Here is a 15,422-nt window from a genome sequence, read left to right on the forward strand (position 1 = left end):
TATTTTATTAGGGTAACATGCATTACTTACTTTTGTGTATTCTGGCCCACAAAGTGACTTTCTAAGATGCTTAGTGTAGCACTCATTTACCCCGGTGCTCAGAGTCACCACTTCTCCTTTTTAGCAAAGATAGAGGATTGAAAATGATTTTAGAACAGTATTTGATTATTTTCCAAACCTAAATTATTTATTGGTGGCTGTTAAATTCTATATATGTAACTTCTCTCCTTGTCACCCTGCTTTTTAATTCTCTTAGATTTTTCTAGGTGATCATATTATTTCATTTTAACTAATAACTTCTCCCCAAATATTTATGATCTTAATATTTATATAAAATCTACCCAAAACTGAATAGCTGTTTATAAAGATGATGAGTCAGTTATTAGATGCATGAAAATGAGTCCTACCTAAATATAACTAAAAAAATCAAAGTTGCAGAATATCATGAGTAGTACAATCTAGTCTTATTTAGCAAAATTCAAAAGTACTGTATAAAGTGCTTGCTTTGATTGAGGCTTGTCTTTCCTGCACAGTTACCTACCTATCTTAGTTCATACGACCATAATAAATACCATAGAATGGGTGACCAAAATAGTGTTTGTCTGTGTTGCATGAATAATAAAAACCCAGAGACAGATATTGGGATTCAAACTGAAGATCAGAAAAGCAAAGCATCTAGCCACTAGACAGACCTTTTACCAAATCTTCAGACCAAAAGGGTGGGATCCTGTCTCCACGAATCCTCAGACTCCACACCTACTGAGTTCCTGTCTCTTCCCCTTCACATTCCTCTCTCTGCCCAGCATATCACTCCTTTCTCCACCTCTCTAGTGCTGGGATTAAAGGTGTGAACCACCACCTGGATCTGTTTCTGGAAAGGTCTGGAGTAGCTCAGGGTAGCCTTGAACTCACAGAGATTCTTCTGCACGAGATTAAAGGTGTGTGCCACCACTCCCTGACCTTTAGTGGCTTAGTTTTGCTTCAGGCAAGCTTTATTTATTCCGGTACAAATAAAATAATCACTACGTCTGTTTCTTCAAGATCTAGAGGTGTAAGAGGTCCAGTATCTCTGCTGACTCCTGCTGAGACCTCTCTTCCTTACCTACAGAGACTCTTCTCTGTGACTCATCTGTGCTTAGAACACAGGCTTAGTCACAGGCAAAATTAGGAGTCAACCCTTTGACTTCACTGAGTCCAAATTAGTTCTTAAAGACCTTGTCTCTAGATGAGGTGACATTGGGGTTAGGGCTTCAGTATGAATAACTTTGACTAAACCCTTGACGGTATCCTCCCAAAGTCCGTGTTTAATTGATTTTATTGTGGACAGGGCTGGCTTCATGCTCATGAAAGTCTTTAAGGTACTTGTTGACCTACCATTTATTATAGGGATTTTCTCACAATTTAAACTATGAATTTCTTTTTAGACACAAAATCGGATGAAACTAATGGCTGACAACTATGAGGATGACCACTTCAAATCCTCCCGTTCCAATCAGACGAACCATAAACCCTCCCCAGACCAGGTAAGACTGTGCTGGAATGTCTCTTTTTTTAAACAGCATGCTCTCATATTCATAAATTTTGTGGTAGCACATTGCAAATTCTAGGTTATAGATTTAGAAGAAGAATCTCAGGTTTTTCTCAAATATTTCCTGTATAAGAAATTGATGGTTCTGAATATCTTATGAACATATGCTTCAATTATTTATAAGGACTTTATTAAATAATTACATTGAAATGAGAAAAACATGAGTCCTACTTTTCTCATTGAAGAATTGATTTCTTGTTAAGGAATAAGACTTTTCTCAAGCTCAGCAAGGCACAGCTCAGGATAAAAATTATTTCTTGTTGAATTGCAAAGTATATGGCCTGCCCATCTCCTGTGAAAGGTACAGCTGAAGACGGGGATGTACCTAAGTGATCAGTAGTTTGCCTAGCATGTGCAAGGCCCTAAATTGAATCTCCAGTATCGCAAAAAATTAAAAGTGATAGGTGAAACTTAATTTCTTCCCTTTGATTTTTAGTGGACCCCTTCAGCATGACACTTTCAAGGGATTTTGTTGCCTTCAGCTTGCTGCCAATACAAAACAGACATTGCTGAAACTGAAGGGAATCACACTCAATTGCAAAATTTTTAAAGAAGGTGAAACCTTCCTAAGATCTCGAGTGTGATGAACAGGGAAGAGCATTGAGCACATTACTTCATATCTCTGACTCAAAATCAGTTCCAGCATCTCTGTCACACCCAGTCTTAAAATGTATAAAAAAATAAAACTAAGGGAGAAAACAATAGCCAAGTAATTACATCCATATGACTGCAAAGTCATGGAAAACTCCCCTGCTAAACACCTTCACCAAGTGACAGCTCTAGCATTTTCCTAGAGTTGTCATAGTATCCGTGTAGATGAAAGTAGCAGCTGATATCCAAATTGTTCTTCTCTCCAAGACTCAGAAGGAATGGTTCTATATGATGACTAAGTCAGCTGAGACACACCTAAGACTTTAGAGGGAAAACAGAATCAGCCTTAATGTAAAATAGAGAGATGTCTGCTTGGTGTCCCCCTACCTAGAAACCACTGTCTGCTCTGCCTGCTTCCTGCTCCTGGAATTTAGACTGTCTGACCTCTGCATGAAGCATGTCAGATATTTCCCATGGAAAAAGTTTAGATATGAGGTGGAGGTTATTGGTGTGGGGAGGCAAACAGAGATGGAGAAAGGCAGCAAACAGACCCTACAGAAAAGCTCTGGCCTGATTAATGTTGCACATCCATCTCTGGGAAAGGTAGAAGAGTAACCATGGAACCATAAACTAATTACTAATTTGTAGTTGGGGGACTAGAAGCTAATGTTTAAAAAGAAAAAAGCCAAGAACTTCTTTTCTGCTACATTATGTTTATGCCTTTGTTTTAATACTAACCAACTCTTTTTCATTCCCATGCTGCCCTGGGGCATTGTTCCCATGTCATCTCTCCCCATAGGATGAGGAGGAGGGTATATGGGCATAGCCAATCAGATGCTCTTAGTTCAGCCATTTTGTTCAGAACGGTGAGAAACAGCTTTCCTTAACTACGGCAATGATTTTTGTTTGTTTCCATTTTTCTTTCTCCATCATCACCTTCACATCTTGCTCTGTACAATCATCAGCTCCCCGTGTGCTTTCTGCTCCTTCATTTTCACATGACTCTCGTGTGGATTGCTGTGCTTTTGACATAGTGGGGTGTGGATTTGTGGCTTTTATTTCTTTCTGTGTGTTAATAGTCACATTTATAATTTCTTTCTATACATTTGGACAGAACTTCCAGGGCATGTAACTAAATTTCTCCAGTTAGTGATTTTATTGCTAAATGGCCCTTTCTCCAGTGATCTCACAGTGTCCTGGCTATTGACGTAGCTCAGACTGACTTGGAGGGCAGACAGTGTTCTGCGAGCTATGCTGTCCCTCCTCGTGGTCCTCTCTGCCTATGGAAGACACTGGATTCTGAGGGTCAGCTCCTAGGCTATCCCTAGGGCTTGGACATTACTCTTACAATATCTGTAAAGAAAAGGAGGCACAAAGGAATAAAAGAGGGTTTTTTGTTTTGTTTTTTAACAAAAAAAATTTTTTTTAAATTCCTTTCCATAGATTGCTGCTGTGTTCAGCAGCTGCCAGGACACTGTCTAGATTTTCCTAACAGGCCAGTTGCCTGGAAAACATAGTCCAGTGTGTCAGTGTCTTCCTTTGCTCTGATGCCCTTGAGGTTTGACTCAGGAAATCAGTTTCTAGGAAATGATCAGTGTGATTACTAAGCTCACATCCTAGTGGCCTTGCATCCGCTGGACACACTGCCCATGTTGATGTGGAGTCAGTTCTCCCTGAAATGTCTGTCTTTATGTTAAACTGCTAAAAACTGTAACTGTGTCAACCTCTGAATATTGAACACAGCCAAGAAGGATAACAGGTAAGTTGTTCAACTGCCAGCTTTCAGTGTGACTTTTAGCAGCAGTGTGAAATGATCAGTATCAACCAGAAAGTGTGGTACATGTCAGAGAAAGCTAAAAATCAAAGGAAATCTATGTTCTGACTGTCTGCGCGCTGCAGGGGCACGTATTTGTCACCATGAGGCATGTAGGAGCCACATAACAACTGTAGTTTCGCAGTCACTTGTAAGTGAATATGATTGTACTTTATATGAACAGAGCTGTTTTTTACTTGCAGCCCTTATTCTAGTCAATGATAATGAACACATTGTTTTGGAAAACAAGGTTAATAGGTAATTTCATCAGGAGATTGAAAAATAAACAAGCCATCTCATGTCCCAGGCCCAGAGTGTATTTCTATGTCTGCTGCTTTGTTGGAGCGGCTTCTGTAATGCGCTTCCTCTGTTCTTGCCCTTACCCCTCCCCAGCTGTGCTCTTAGGGGCCAACTGCACCTGCTTCTGCCGGTGGCTGCACAGCACCTTTGCGGCTATCTGGCCAGACCTGTTGTTTTTACAGACCCAGACTTCATACTCTAAATGCTGCCCCAAACTGTATGTGGTGAAACATTTTACCTAAGAAAATACACTAACAAGGACTGGGCTTGTGATGGATTCCTGTAAAACTAAAGCTTGGAAAGCTGAGGCAGAAAGATTTTACGTTCTGGGTCATCTTGGGCTATACAGCAAGATAGTGTCTTAAAAACAAAGTCAAGATTTGTACGAGTGAGCCATAAAGCACTACAGAAGTCTTGGCTTTTTTCTCTCCTGCATTTATTTCTTTGCTGTTTTTACAGAGAATAGATTTTAAGGTTGTGTCTAAAGCATTTTCTAAGACACCACTCACTGGCGAAGCTTGGGCCTAAAGTAGACACCATATGTGATCAGAGCTGAAAGGTCAGAGTTGGGCCAGACTGGGGGCTGCAGAGCCTAAGGGTTCTGAGTGTAGGCTTTGAACAGGTGTCTGTTCAGTACTTATAGTAGCACCTGCTGCTGGGTGTGACCTCTCTACCCTGACTTGCCCTATGAGAGACAGTGGTGGTAAGAAGTAGAGAGATGGTGTGAGACATGCAACCAGACTGCAAGGTCTGGCATCCAGATACCTCCACTTAACTCCGCTGCCTAGAGAGAGTGGGGTCACCTCTCTGCAGTGGTTTCTTTACCTAGTGCATGAGTTTCTCAGTGTTTGTTTATGTTTAATGTACTGTACCATCAGCAGTTTCTTACATCCCTAAGCAGTGTACTTTTTGGATGCTGTTAATATTTCACTGCTGTTAATTTAGATCTCACACGTCGTTAATTTAGATCTTTCTCTGAGAATAAGTCTTCAGTGACTGTTAGTTATTGTTGTTGGGAATATCATCATCGAAGTACATTGTCTTCATTTCAGAACTAAGACTATGTGGCTGGGAGATTTAGAAGTTGTAATTCAAGGGCCCCAGGCATTTCTGTGTTCTAGGATGAGTAACTAGAAACTGTTCTTAAGTGGTAACCAAGACAGATTTCATTACCAAAAGTTTGATGTCATGTATGTTGAGGAATATTTTCCTTTAGGAAAACATCTCATAGACTGGCAAGATTGCACAATGGGTGAAGATACTTGCTAAACAAGCATGGCAACCAGAATTCTATCTCCCTAAGCATACATATGGCAGAGGGGGGAAAACCAGCTTCTCGGAGTTGTCTGCTGACCTCCACATGTGCACCATAGTATACACATACACATGTGATAGTAATAATTAAAAGAAGACACTTTTGAGTTTTGTTAAGAGATTTCCAATAACATATTCTTAATCAGTGATGTTTTCTTTAAAAGAATACCTTCAGTCAGTACCAGTGACACGTTTGCCTATCACAGGACATCAAACAATAGGACATTTGACCACCTTAGCCACCCTAATGGAAAGTACCAGAACAAAGATGTACTGGCTAGTTTTATGTCAACTGGACACAAACTAGAGAGGAGAGAAATTCAATTGAGAAAAGGCCTCCATACGATTTAGTTGTAGGACATTTTCTTAATTAGTGGTTTATGGGGGAGAGACCAGCCCAATGTAGGTGGTGCCACCCCTGGTCTGGTGGATCTGGGTTCTATATGAAAGCAGACTGAGCAAGCTATGGGAAGCAAGCCAGTAAGCAGCCCCCTCTATGGCCTCTGTATAGCTCTTGCCTCTGGTTTCCTGTTTGAGTTCCTGTCCTGACTTCTTAGAGTGATGAACACCAATATGGAAGTGTAAGCCAAATAAACCCTTTTCTCCCCAACTTGATTGTGGTCATGGTGTTTCATCATAGCCACAGAAACCCTAACTAAGCTAAAAGGTTTCTTGTCTGAATTAGCTTGTTCATGTTGCTCTCTGTCCCTTCACTCTGTCTTTTCTTCTTCCTTGATGATAGAATATTGGACTCATGAATGCACTGATATTAATATGATTACATTTCCATTCCTGTTATCTAGAACAATGCCTGTGTATAATACAGTTTAATAGATATATACACACAAATTAAAATACATGTGATTATAAAATAGAAATTATACATAATATATATAAATTACCTTCTAAAGTTTACAAAATCTAGGGAAGAAGAAATAATTTACATTGAAACAAAGTACACAGAAATGGCTCTGAACCACATACTGGTGATACCAGCATTGCTATTATAAAAGAACATGCAGAACAAAGGTGTCTGGATTGCAGAACCTCAGAGAAATGTTGGGGATGGGAAGGAAAGCTGTAAAGAAACCCTAACAGTTGGCTCCTGCAATTTCATCCCAACTACAGCAGAGTGAGTGTAACTCAAAAATATGTTTTGATTGCCACATGCACATTTAAGGGGAAAAAAACTTCTCTTCATGTAGCCTGTGGCTCATCGCTGTGAAAATTAGCCTCATGTTCTTTAGGGACTTCTCCCTCTCAAGTAAAGTAAGTCCTTATCATAGGCCATAAAAGTTAGTCTTGCTGTGGAAACCCTCAGTGTCTAAAGTGTGGAAATGGGGTTATATATGTATCAGAAAATCACGAAAGTGTTTCAGAGCAAGATTTGGAACAGCAGGTTTCAGGATGTAAGGTGAGAGATGCTGCAAGTATCAGCACTGCTTTTGAGATTGTTTTAGAAGTTCCCTTATTTCAGTTTCCTTTGGGTCTCTTCTAGTGGGATGCCCATTGTTCCCTTGTTTGATGGACACTCTCTTATTTAGGATCACTATTGCTGTAATGAAACACCATGACCAAAATCAACATGGGAAGGGAAGGATTTATCTCACTCACAGTTCCACGTAACAGTGCATCATCAAAAGCAGTGAGGGCAGGAAGGAACTCGAAGCAGGAGTTGATGCAGAGGCCATGGAAGGTTGCTGAATACTGGCTTGTTTCTTGTTCCTTGTGGCTTGCTCAGCTTGCTTTCATGTAGAACCCAGGACCACCAGCCCAGGGGTGTTCCCACCCATAATGGGCTGGGCCCTCCCCATCAATCACTAGTTAGGAAGCTGCCCTATAGACTTCTTACAGCCTGAGACATTGTCTCAATTGAGGTTCCTTCCTCTGATAACTCTAATTTGTGTCAAGTTGACAGAAAACTAGCCAGTATGACACATACTAAAAGTATTCTGGTTGCCATAGTTCTGCAGTTTATAATTGTTAAATCTTTAGAAAGTCTGTCTGTAGATGGAAGTGTTTAAATAAGTCGGCAGAATTGATTGTAGTGCAGGAGTGTCCAACCTTTGGCTTCTCTTGGCCACATTGAATGAAAAATAATGGTTTGGGCCATACATTAAATATATGGACAGTATCAAAAGAAAATCAGGATGCTCTGTGTAATTTTTGTGATGTCTATCACTACAAATAACCAAAAGTCCTCACATAGTCCCAATTATATGGCACCTCATGCAGAGTCTTTTAAAATCATCAAGCAATTCCCAAATTTGTAATTGTAATGCCTGTGTTCGAGCTACTGTATCGTTAGTGAGCCAGGCAAGGGCCTGGAGATTAAAGGAACACACAAGAGACGTGGGTCATCTATGAGAAGAGAATGCCGAATGCCATTTATTCAAGCTTAGGAAAAACCTTATATAGCTAGCTGCTGCACAATGGAAATCCCCCCAGGCAGGTGGGAAATTACAAGGCCCAAGAGTAAATAAAACCCCTAAGCTAACCACCAGTGGGGGCAGAAAGAGCACAGGAGCAAACAGGATGTTTAGCCGAAAATTGCAACAAGATGTTTGGCCAGAAACTGCGAGCCATCCTCAATTTGAGCCCCGAGAGGAGGGGTAGACCTACAGTAATCACTAATAAAACAGACATATATAATAAGTTCCATTGGATTTTTTATTACAAAAGTAAAAAAATAGCCAGGTGGTAGGGATACACATTTTTAATTCCAGCACTTGAGAGGCAGAGGCAGGTGGATCTCTGAGTTCAAGGCCAGCCTGGTCTACAATGCAAGTTCTAGGACAGCCAGGGCTACACAGAGAAGCCCTCTCTCAAAAAAATGTAGAGAAAAAGCAATATGTTATAAATATGTTATAAAACTAGTTGGATGTTTGGCCTTCTGTTTGAGAAATAAATACATCAGTATATGTTTAAGGGAAAGCAGTTGCAGTCTTCAGTGAGTTCTCAAGGTATTCATGAAGCATTTTTCCCTTGTCCTTCTTTCTGTGGACATACACGTGTATGTACACATATGAATGCACACTACATGCATGCATGTGGAGGCCAGAGATTGACTTTGGGCATCTTTCTTCTCCCATAGCTCCCCGTTTTATTTATTGAGACAAAGTATTTCAGTGAACCTAGAGCACCCTGATTTAGCTAGTCTAAATAGTCATTTTGTGAATGCTGAGATTACAGGTGGGCTCCCACTCAGGTTTTACTGGGATGCTGAGGATCTGAATTCCAGTCCTCATATGTATACACCAATCATTTTATGAGTCATTTCCCCAGCCTTTGGTGTGCTTCATTTGTGAAAACAGTTATTCACAAATTCAGGTACTGCCTGACTGAGATGGCCTGCATCAGGCATGATTGTGTAGCGCCTATAAAGGTTAAGGGAAGAGACACAGTCACATCGTCCTTTAAGTTGAATGTCAGATTGCATCTCTGTACATTCCCCCTGAAAATTGACAGCTCAACTGAAATTGATAACACAGTCCACTAAAATACTGATTGTTTTCCTGGAAATCTTCAAATCTGCTCTCAAGTTTTTGTATCAAATTGAAAAGCAAGGCTATGTATTTCCACTGTCCACAGCACTGTCACTGTGGTGCTCCAGGCAATGTCAGGGATGGGCTTACTCTCTTAGTACGGGTCTGGAGCTGGACCAGTCATTGGTTGGCCACTCCCACAATATCTGCACCTCCCTACTCCCTGCCCCCCCCCCACATATCCCATAGGTAGGACAGACTTTAAGTCAAAGATTGTGTGGCTGAACTGGCACCCCAGTTCCTCTAGTGGAAGTCCTGCCCAATCACAGGGGATAGCCAGTTCAGGCTATGCATACACCATTGCTAAGAGTCTTAGCTAGGGTCATCCTTATAGATTCCTGGAAGTTTCCCAGAACCACCATTTTTAGAAGACCAAGTGTATTAGTGTGTGCTTATAATCCCAGAACTGGGGAGGCAGAGACAGGCAGATCCCTGGGCTTGCTGATCAGTGAGTCCATTCGACTTGGTGAACTCCAGACACACTGTCTCAAAAGACAGGGTACCTGGTAACTGAAGAATGACAGTTGGGATTGTCCTCTGCTACCACATGGTCATGCACATGTGTATACACAAGCAGTTGTTCACTCAAGTGTAAGCATAGGCGTCTCAAGGGAGAGTTGTACTTAACAATGGCTGCTTGTGTGAGTTTTGCTTTTGAAAGTTGTGTTTTCATATGAGTTAAAAGATTTAAGTAAAAATATTTTAGTATACTTATTTTGTTAAAAATTGCTTTCCTTTCAAGAAAAAATGTAGCCAGGCAGTGGTGGCATATGCCTTTAATCCTAGCACTTGGGAGGCAGAGGCAAGCAAATCTCTGTGAGTTCGAGGCCAGCCTGGTCTGCAAGAGCTAATTCCAGGACAGGCTCCAAAGCTACAGAGAAACCCTGTTTAAAAAAAAAGAAGAAAGAAAAGAAGGAAGGGAGAAATGTATGTGTTTGTACATACACATGTAAATGCAGGTTCCTGCAGAGTGCAGAAGGGTGTATTGGATCTCCTGGAGCATTTTGAGCCACCTGATGTGGGTTTGGGGAACTGAACTCCAGGCCTCTGCAAGAGCAGCAAGAGCTAACTGCTGTGTCACAGAACTTTCCTGTAGTAAATGAGATTATAAGGTGACTAGTGAGATGCATTATAGAGGCTTACAAAGAAGAAATAAGGGCTGGAGAGATGGTTCAGTAGGTGCTGAACCATCAGTGCTGTGTAAGGATGAGGACTTGCGTTTGGATACCAGCACCCACATAAATGCCAGACATAATTTGTGTCTGTAACCCTAGTATTGGGACAGGGAGGAAGACAGGTGGGTCTCTGGAGTCAGCCAGTCTAGCCAAACCAGTGAACTTCAGATTTATTGAAGAGATCCTGTCTCAAAAATTAAGGTGGATTAAGTTAAAATATAACATTCATTGACCTCTGACCTACACATATAAACAACCCACACACATATTCATGATACACACAACAAAGTAAGATAAGCACATGAGTCCAAAGAGCTAGATTTGATGCATTCACCTTTAATGCCAGTGCTTTGGAGACAAAAACATGGGTCTCTGTGACTCTGAGCCAGCCTAGTCTACATAATGAGTTCTAGGACAGCCAGGGCTGTATAGTGAGACCCTGTTTCCAAAGGGGAGAAGAAAAATAGTCAAAGAAATCCTTACCATACATAGGTTAACAGAAAGCAAAGACATTTTTTATATTTTTTAAAAAAATAAATATTATTTCCCCTTCCTTTCCTCTTTCCAATCCTTCCAATGCATTGCCCCTTGTTTTTTCTCGAATTCACGGCCTCCTTTCCCTCAAAAAGGAAAAAAAAGAAAAGAAAGAAAAAGATAGATGATTTTGCTGACTTTTGAAGTTACATTATTTAAATAACTTAAAAGCTTACGTTAAAATGTTCTGGTATATTTGTTCTTCACTACAAAGCCTTTGGCAAGTTTGTTTTTGTTTTTTTTTTTTTTCTGGAACAAAATTAAGACGGCATGTCACTCTGAACTGGCCCCAGTACTCACTAACTAGCCCAGATTAGCCTCAAATTTACAGCAATCCTCTTGTCTCAGCCTCTCCAGTGCTGGGATTACAAGTCTATACTACCAAGCTTGGGTCATAGGTAGTTTCTTGGGTTTGTTATACAGGTATATAAGCTGATAAGATGAAAACATAGGTCAAAGAGGTCAAGAGAATCATGTTAAGGTAAAGAAAATCAAGGCATGCTTTGACTATGTCTTAGAGTTTCTATTGCTATGAAGAGACACCATAACAAGGGCAACTCTTATAAAGGGAAATGGCTAATTGGGGTGACTTACTTAACAGTTTCAGAGGTTCAGTTCACTTTTATCATGGTGGGACATGGCAGCGTGCAGGCAGACATGATCTAGAAAAGGAACTGAGAGTTGTACATCTTGATCTGCTGGCAACAGGAAGTGAACTGAATCCCATACTGGGTATAACTTGAGCATAGGAGTACTCAAAACCCATCCCCACAGTGGCACGCTTCCTCCAACAAGGCCAAACTTCTTAGTAGTGCCATTCCCTATGAGATTATGGCTCCAATTATATTCAAACTACCACAGACTATAAACATAGTTCCTAGTCTTGATTGTATGATCCAGTTGATTCTCAGCCAATAGGATAAACAGGCATCTTTATCTTCTCTAATTCCCTTAATTTTCTCTTTATAACTTGCCTCAATTTCCCCTTCTGAGACTTTAATTCCCTATCTTTGAAGGTTAATGCTGGCCTAAGTTCCATTTTCTGAAGCTTCTACATGCTAAGTAGGGATATAGACCCTTTCTATCCAGGAAATTAGAAGTCTCAGTCTATCCAAGCTTGAAGTCAGAGGACCATCATTTGATGAGAAACAATGTTATTACTGAAAACATCAGACTGCAATAGAAATAAGCATACAGCGGTGGTTGAACCAAACCTAACCTAGCACCAAATTAAGGCAGAACTTGATAGATTTAATTGAATCTTGGAGGGCTAGAGGCTAAGTTGTCAGGTATACATCCATGCATGCATCGGTGGTGGTTTACCCTGGTGGCACAGGTCCCCTCTGTGCTCTGTCGAATATCTAATTTTGTAAGAACTATCTCCATCCTCTTCACTTTTGAGCTTAAGAATGAGATCCCTTGAGTTATAAAAAGAAATTTAGAAACATATTTTTAGTTGTATACTGAGAATATAGCTAAACGGGAGCAATTCCAAAAAGGAATCCAACTAGATTAGAAGGAGACTATTGCATGATTATATATGATTATATGAGCAGTTCCTGAAAAAAAAAAAAAAAAAACAGTAAAGTAAACCAAAACGTAAAGTCTGGTCAGAGCTACTGTTTACAAATGGAACTCCCTTGGTGCGCAAGCTTCAACAAGCAGTGCTCTCATACCTATAGTTAGAAACATTCTCTATATCCACAAGTATGGTATAGCTGGAGAAACAAGCTATGGGTTCTGTTATGTCCCCAAACGTACTTATAAAGACTTCCGGTGTCACATCTTGTCTTCCTACCACTTAGAAGGCAAGATGTTTTTCTAAAACAGGATTTCCCAAAGTTTGAAACTGATTATCAAGGTCCCTTCCACAAATGCATTTACAGAGTTCCTGCTTTATCAAGTAAGGTAAAGAAAAAAACGCTCACACCAACAAGAAAAAAAAATCTGTCAAATCAGGAGTTTCCAAGGCACCTTGGTGGTTTCCTATATTTTTTGTGTGCTAGGGCTTCAGAAAGAAATCCCAGATGGTTGTGTTTTAGTTTCTTAAGTCACCATACAAAGGAGTAGGCCTCACTGTGGCATTTCCTTACATACACATCATCGTGGCTTTGCTTATATTCATTGCCCTTCCCCTTAACACTTACCAGTCTCTGGTGCCTGTTTTCTGCTTTCACGTTGTGTGTATCCCATGGCCTCTCTTCCTCCCTCTCCTCATCTTTAAAATCTCTTCCTCTCTCTGATTGTCCCCATCCTACTTTCATGATCTACACACATGTGCATGCACACACATATAAGTGTAAATCAAGAGTCTGCATGTGAGAGAAAATGTGGTATTTGTCTTTCTCATTCTGGCTTATTTCACTTAGCAAAATGAGTTCCAGGTCCATCCATTTTCCTGCAAATATCATATTTTCATTTTTTATAGCTAATAAAATTCTATATCACATTTTCTTTATCTACTCATCTGTTGATAGATTTCTAGGCTGGTTCCATTCCTAGCTATTGTAAATAATGAATATAGATATACAAATGGCAGTTCTATTTTTAATAGAGGAACCTCCACTCCAACTTCCACAATGGCTCTCTGAGATTATGCTCTACCAACATTGTATAGGGTCCCTCTCTCCCCATGTCCTCACCGGCATTTCTTGTCATTTATCTTTTTGAAAGCCACTCTTACTGGGTAAAATTGATTCTCAAAGAAGTTTTAATTTTCATTTCCCTGATAGCTAAGGTTATTAAACTCTTTTCAAATATTTGTCGACCTTTTATATTTCATCTTGTAGTCCATTTATTGATTGGATGATGCAAGGTTTTCTTGTTTAGTTTTTTGCAGTTTTAGTATACCTGTTGAATGTGTGGTTAGCAAAGATTTATTCACTTAGCTCATAATTTCTTTTGTACAGAAGCTTTTTAAGTTCATATCATCCCTCTTCTCAGTTCTTGAGATCATTTCTTGTGTTAGGGGGTCCTTTTCAGAAATTCCTTGCTGCACCTATTATCTTGAAGTGCTTTGCTTATTTGTACTTCTAGCAATTTGAAAATTTCAGGTATTCCATTAGGGTCATTGTTTCTTTTTTTAGTTGATTTTGTATAGGATGAGAAATGAAGGTCTAGTTTTTGTTTTTCTGTGTGTATATATTCAGTTAAGTCAGCATTATTTGTTGAAGAATGTGTTTTTCTTATGCCTTTCTTGACCATTATGTGGTTTTAGCCATGTGGGTTTATTTCTAAACTCTCAATTCCATTGGTCAGATATCTGTTCTCTGCTAATCTCTTGTAGGTTTTGTTGACTCTATAGTATTACTCAGTGTTATAGCTTCAGCACTGTCTTTCTGCTTAGGATTGCTTTGGCTATTCTGGACCTTTTGTATTTTCATATGAATTTTAAAGTTGTTTTTTCTGACTCCATGGAAATATGATTGGTGATTTGGTGGTGGTTGTGTTAAATCTGTAGCTCAATTTGACAGTACAGCCATTTTTACAGTTCTAACTTTGCCAATCCGTGAACATGAACGTTCTTTTCATCTTGTGGTGTCTTCAGTTCCTTTATCCCATGTCTCCAGGAGACCAGAAAGGAAGCGGCCTCACTGTTCCTCCTAGATCCTCCGATCCTCTCTGTCAGAGGCTGCCTGAGCTGTGTAAACTGCTGTGGCCTTTTGTGTTGAGCAAACACTGCAGTGCGCACAGTGGCTTTTACAACAGGAAGACAGAAAGCAGAAGAGAAAAAGAGTTTCCAGTAATCTTGATACAATATCAGTTGTTGTTTGGCTGTCCAGAGGTACTATTTTTATTGAGATGTTATTGTTGTGATGTATGCACAATAATGCACCAACACTTCCTGCTTTCTTCTTTAATGAAATATTACATCTTATCTATGAAACTGAAAGCAATCTTTCTTTAACTTCCTGTACAAGGCATTTACATAGTTTCTGTGGCCCTTTGGCCTGGTGGTAAAGAAGAAGCTTTGCCTTTAGACCTGCACTGAAGCCCTCAGCTCATGTGTAACTGCCTGCAAATCACTTAACACCTTTGAGCAGCAGCTTCTCCTCTGCCAGGTCAGTAATAAAACTTGTGTGGTAAACTAGAAACAGAGTCCTGAGAAGAAAGGAAGGACTGTTGAGGGAGGCGAGAAATACAGTAGGAAACTAACTGGGAGACGAAGTGGGAACTGCAGGGAAAGGGACAAAGAAGAACAAAGTATAATGAAATGCACAGATAAATATCCTAAGCTGAAACTCATTATTTTACGTGTTAACCTAAAATAATAAATGAATGAATGCATCTCACGTTAAACTATATTGTAGGGATTAAATGTACTCACTTATGCCATGCACGTTACCCTTTGCCAGACGCCCAGAAAGTGTTCAGTAGCAGCAGTAAGTGCAGCAGCGATTGGTGCTGATGGTTATACAGCTTTCAGATATCCCTGCTACTGTTTGCTTTGTCCATGCCTCCTGTGCCCTGTTATAAAATTCATTCTTCTGATCCCCCGCAAATCCTAGACCTGGTCATCAGTTTTTTCTCCCTAAAATGTAATCTTACAAAGTGCTAATCTT

General features: G+C 40.0%; 1 protein-coding gene across 9 annotated transcripts in view; it reads left to right on the forward strand.

Annotated features, from left to right (window-relative positions):
• Window positions 1–15,422, forward strand: part of Erc1 (ELKS/RAB6-interacting/CAST family member 1) — a 361,368-nt gene that overhangs the window by 294,710 nt on the left and 51,236 nt on the right. For 5 of the 9 annotated variants that reach the window (XM_087904324.1, XM_087904325.1, XM_087904322.1 and 2 more), the window contains one exon: window positions 1,425–1,523. In XM_087904324.1, coding sequence (XP_087760450.1) covers window positions 1,425–1,523 — 99 coding nt within the window. Of the gene's footprint in view, window positions 1–1,424; window positions 1,524–2,978; window positions 3,046–15,422 lie in introns of all 9 variants that reach the window. The other 4 variants (XM_087904327.1, XM_087904329.1, XM_087904326.1 and 1 more) reach the window with 1 other exon arrangement.

The sequence above is a fragment of the Myodes glareolus genome, chromosome 3, assembly GCF_982192425.1.
Source record: "Myodes glareolus chromosome 3, mMyoGla1.1, whole genome shotgun sequence".
In the NCBI taxonomy this organism is placed as follows: domain Eukaryota; kingdom Metazoa; phylum Chordata; class Mammalia; order Rodentia; family Cricetidae; genus Myodes; species Myodes glareolus.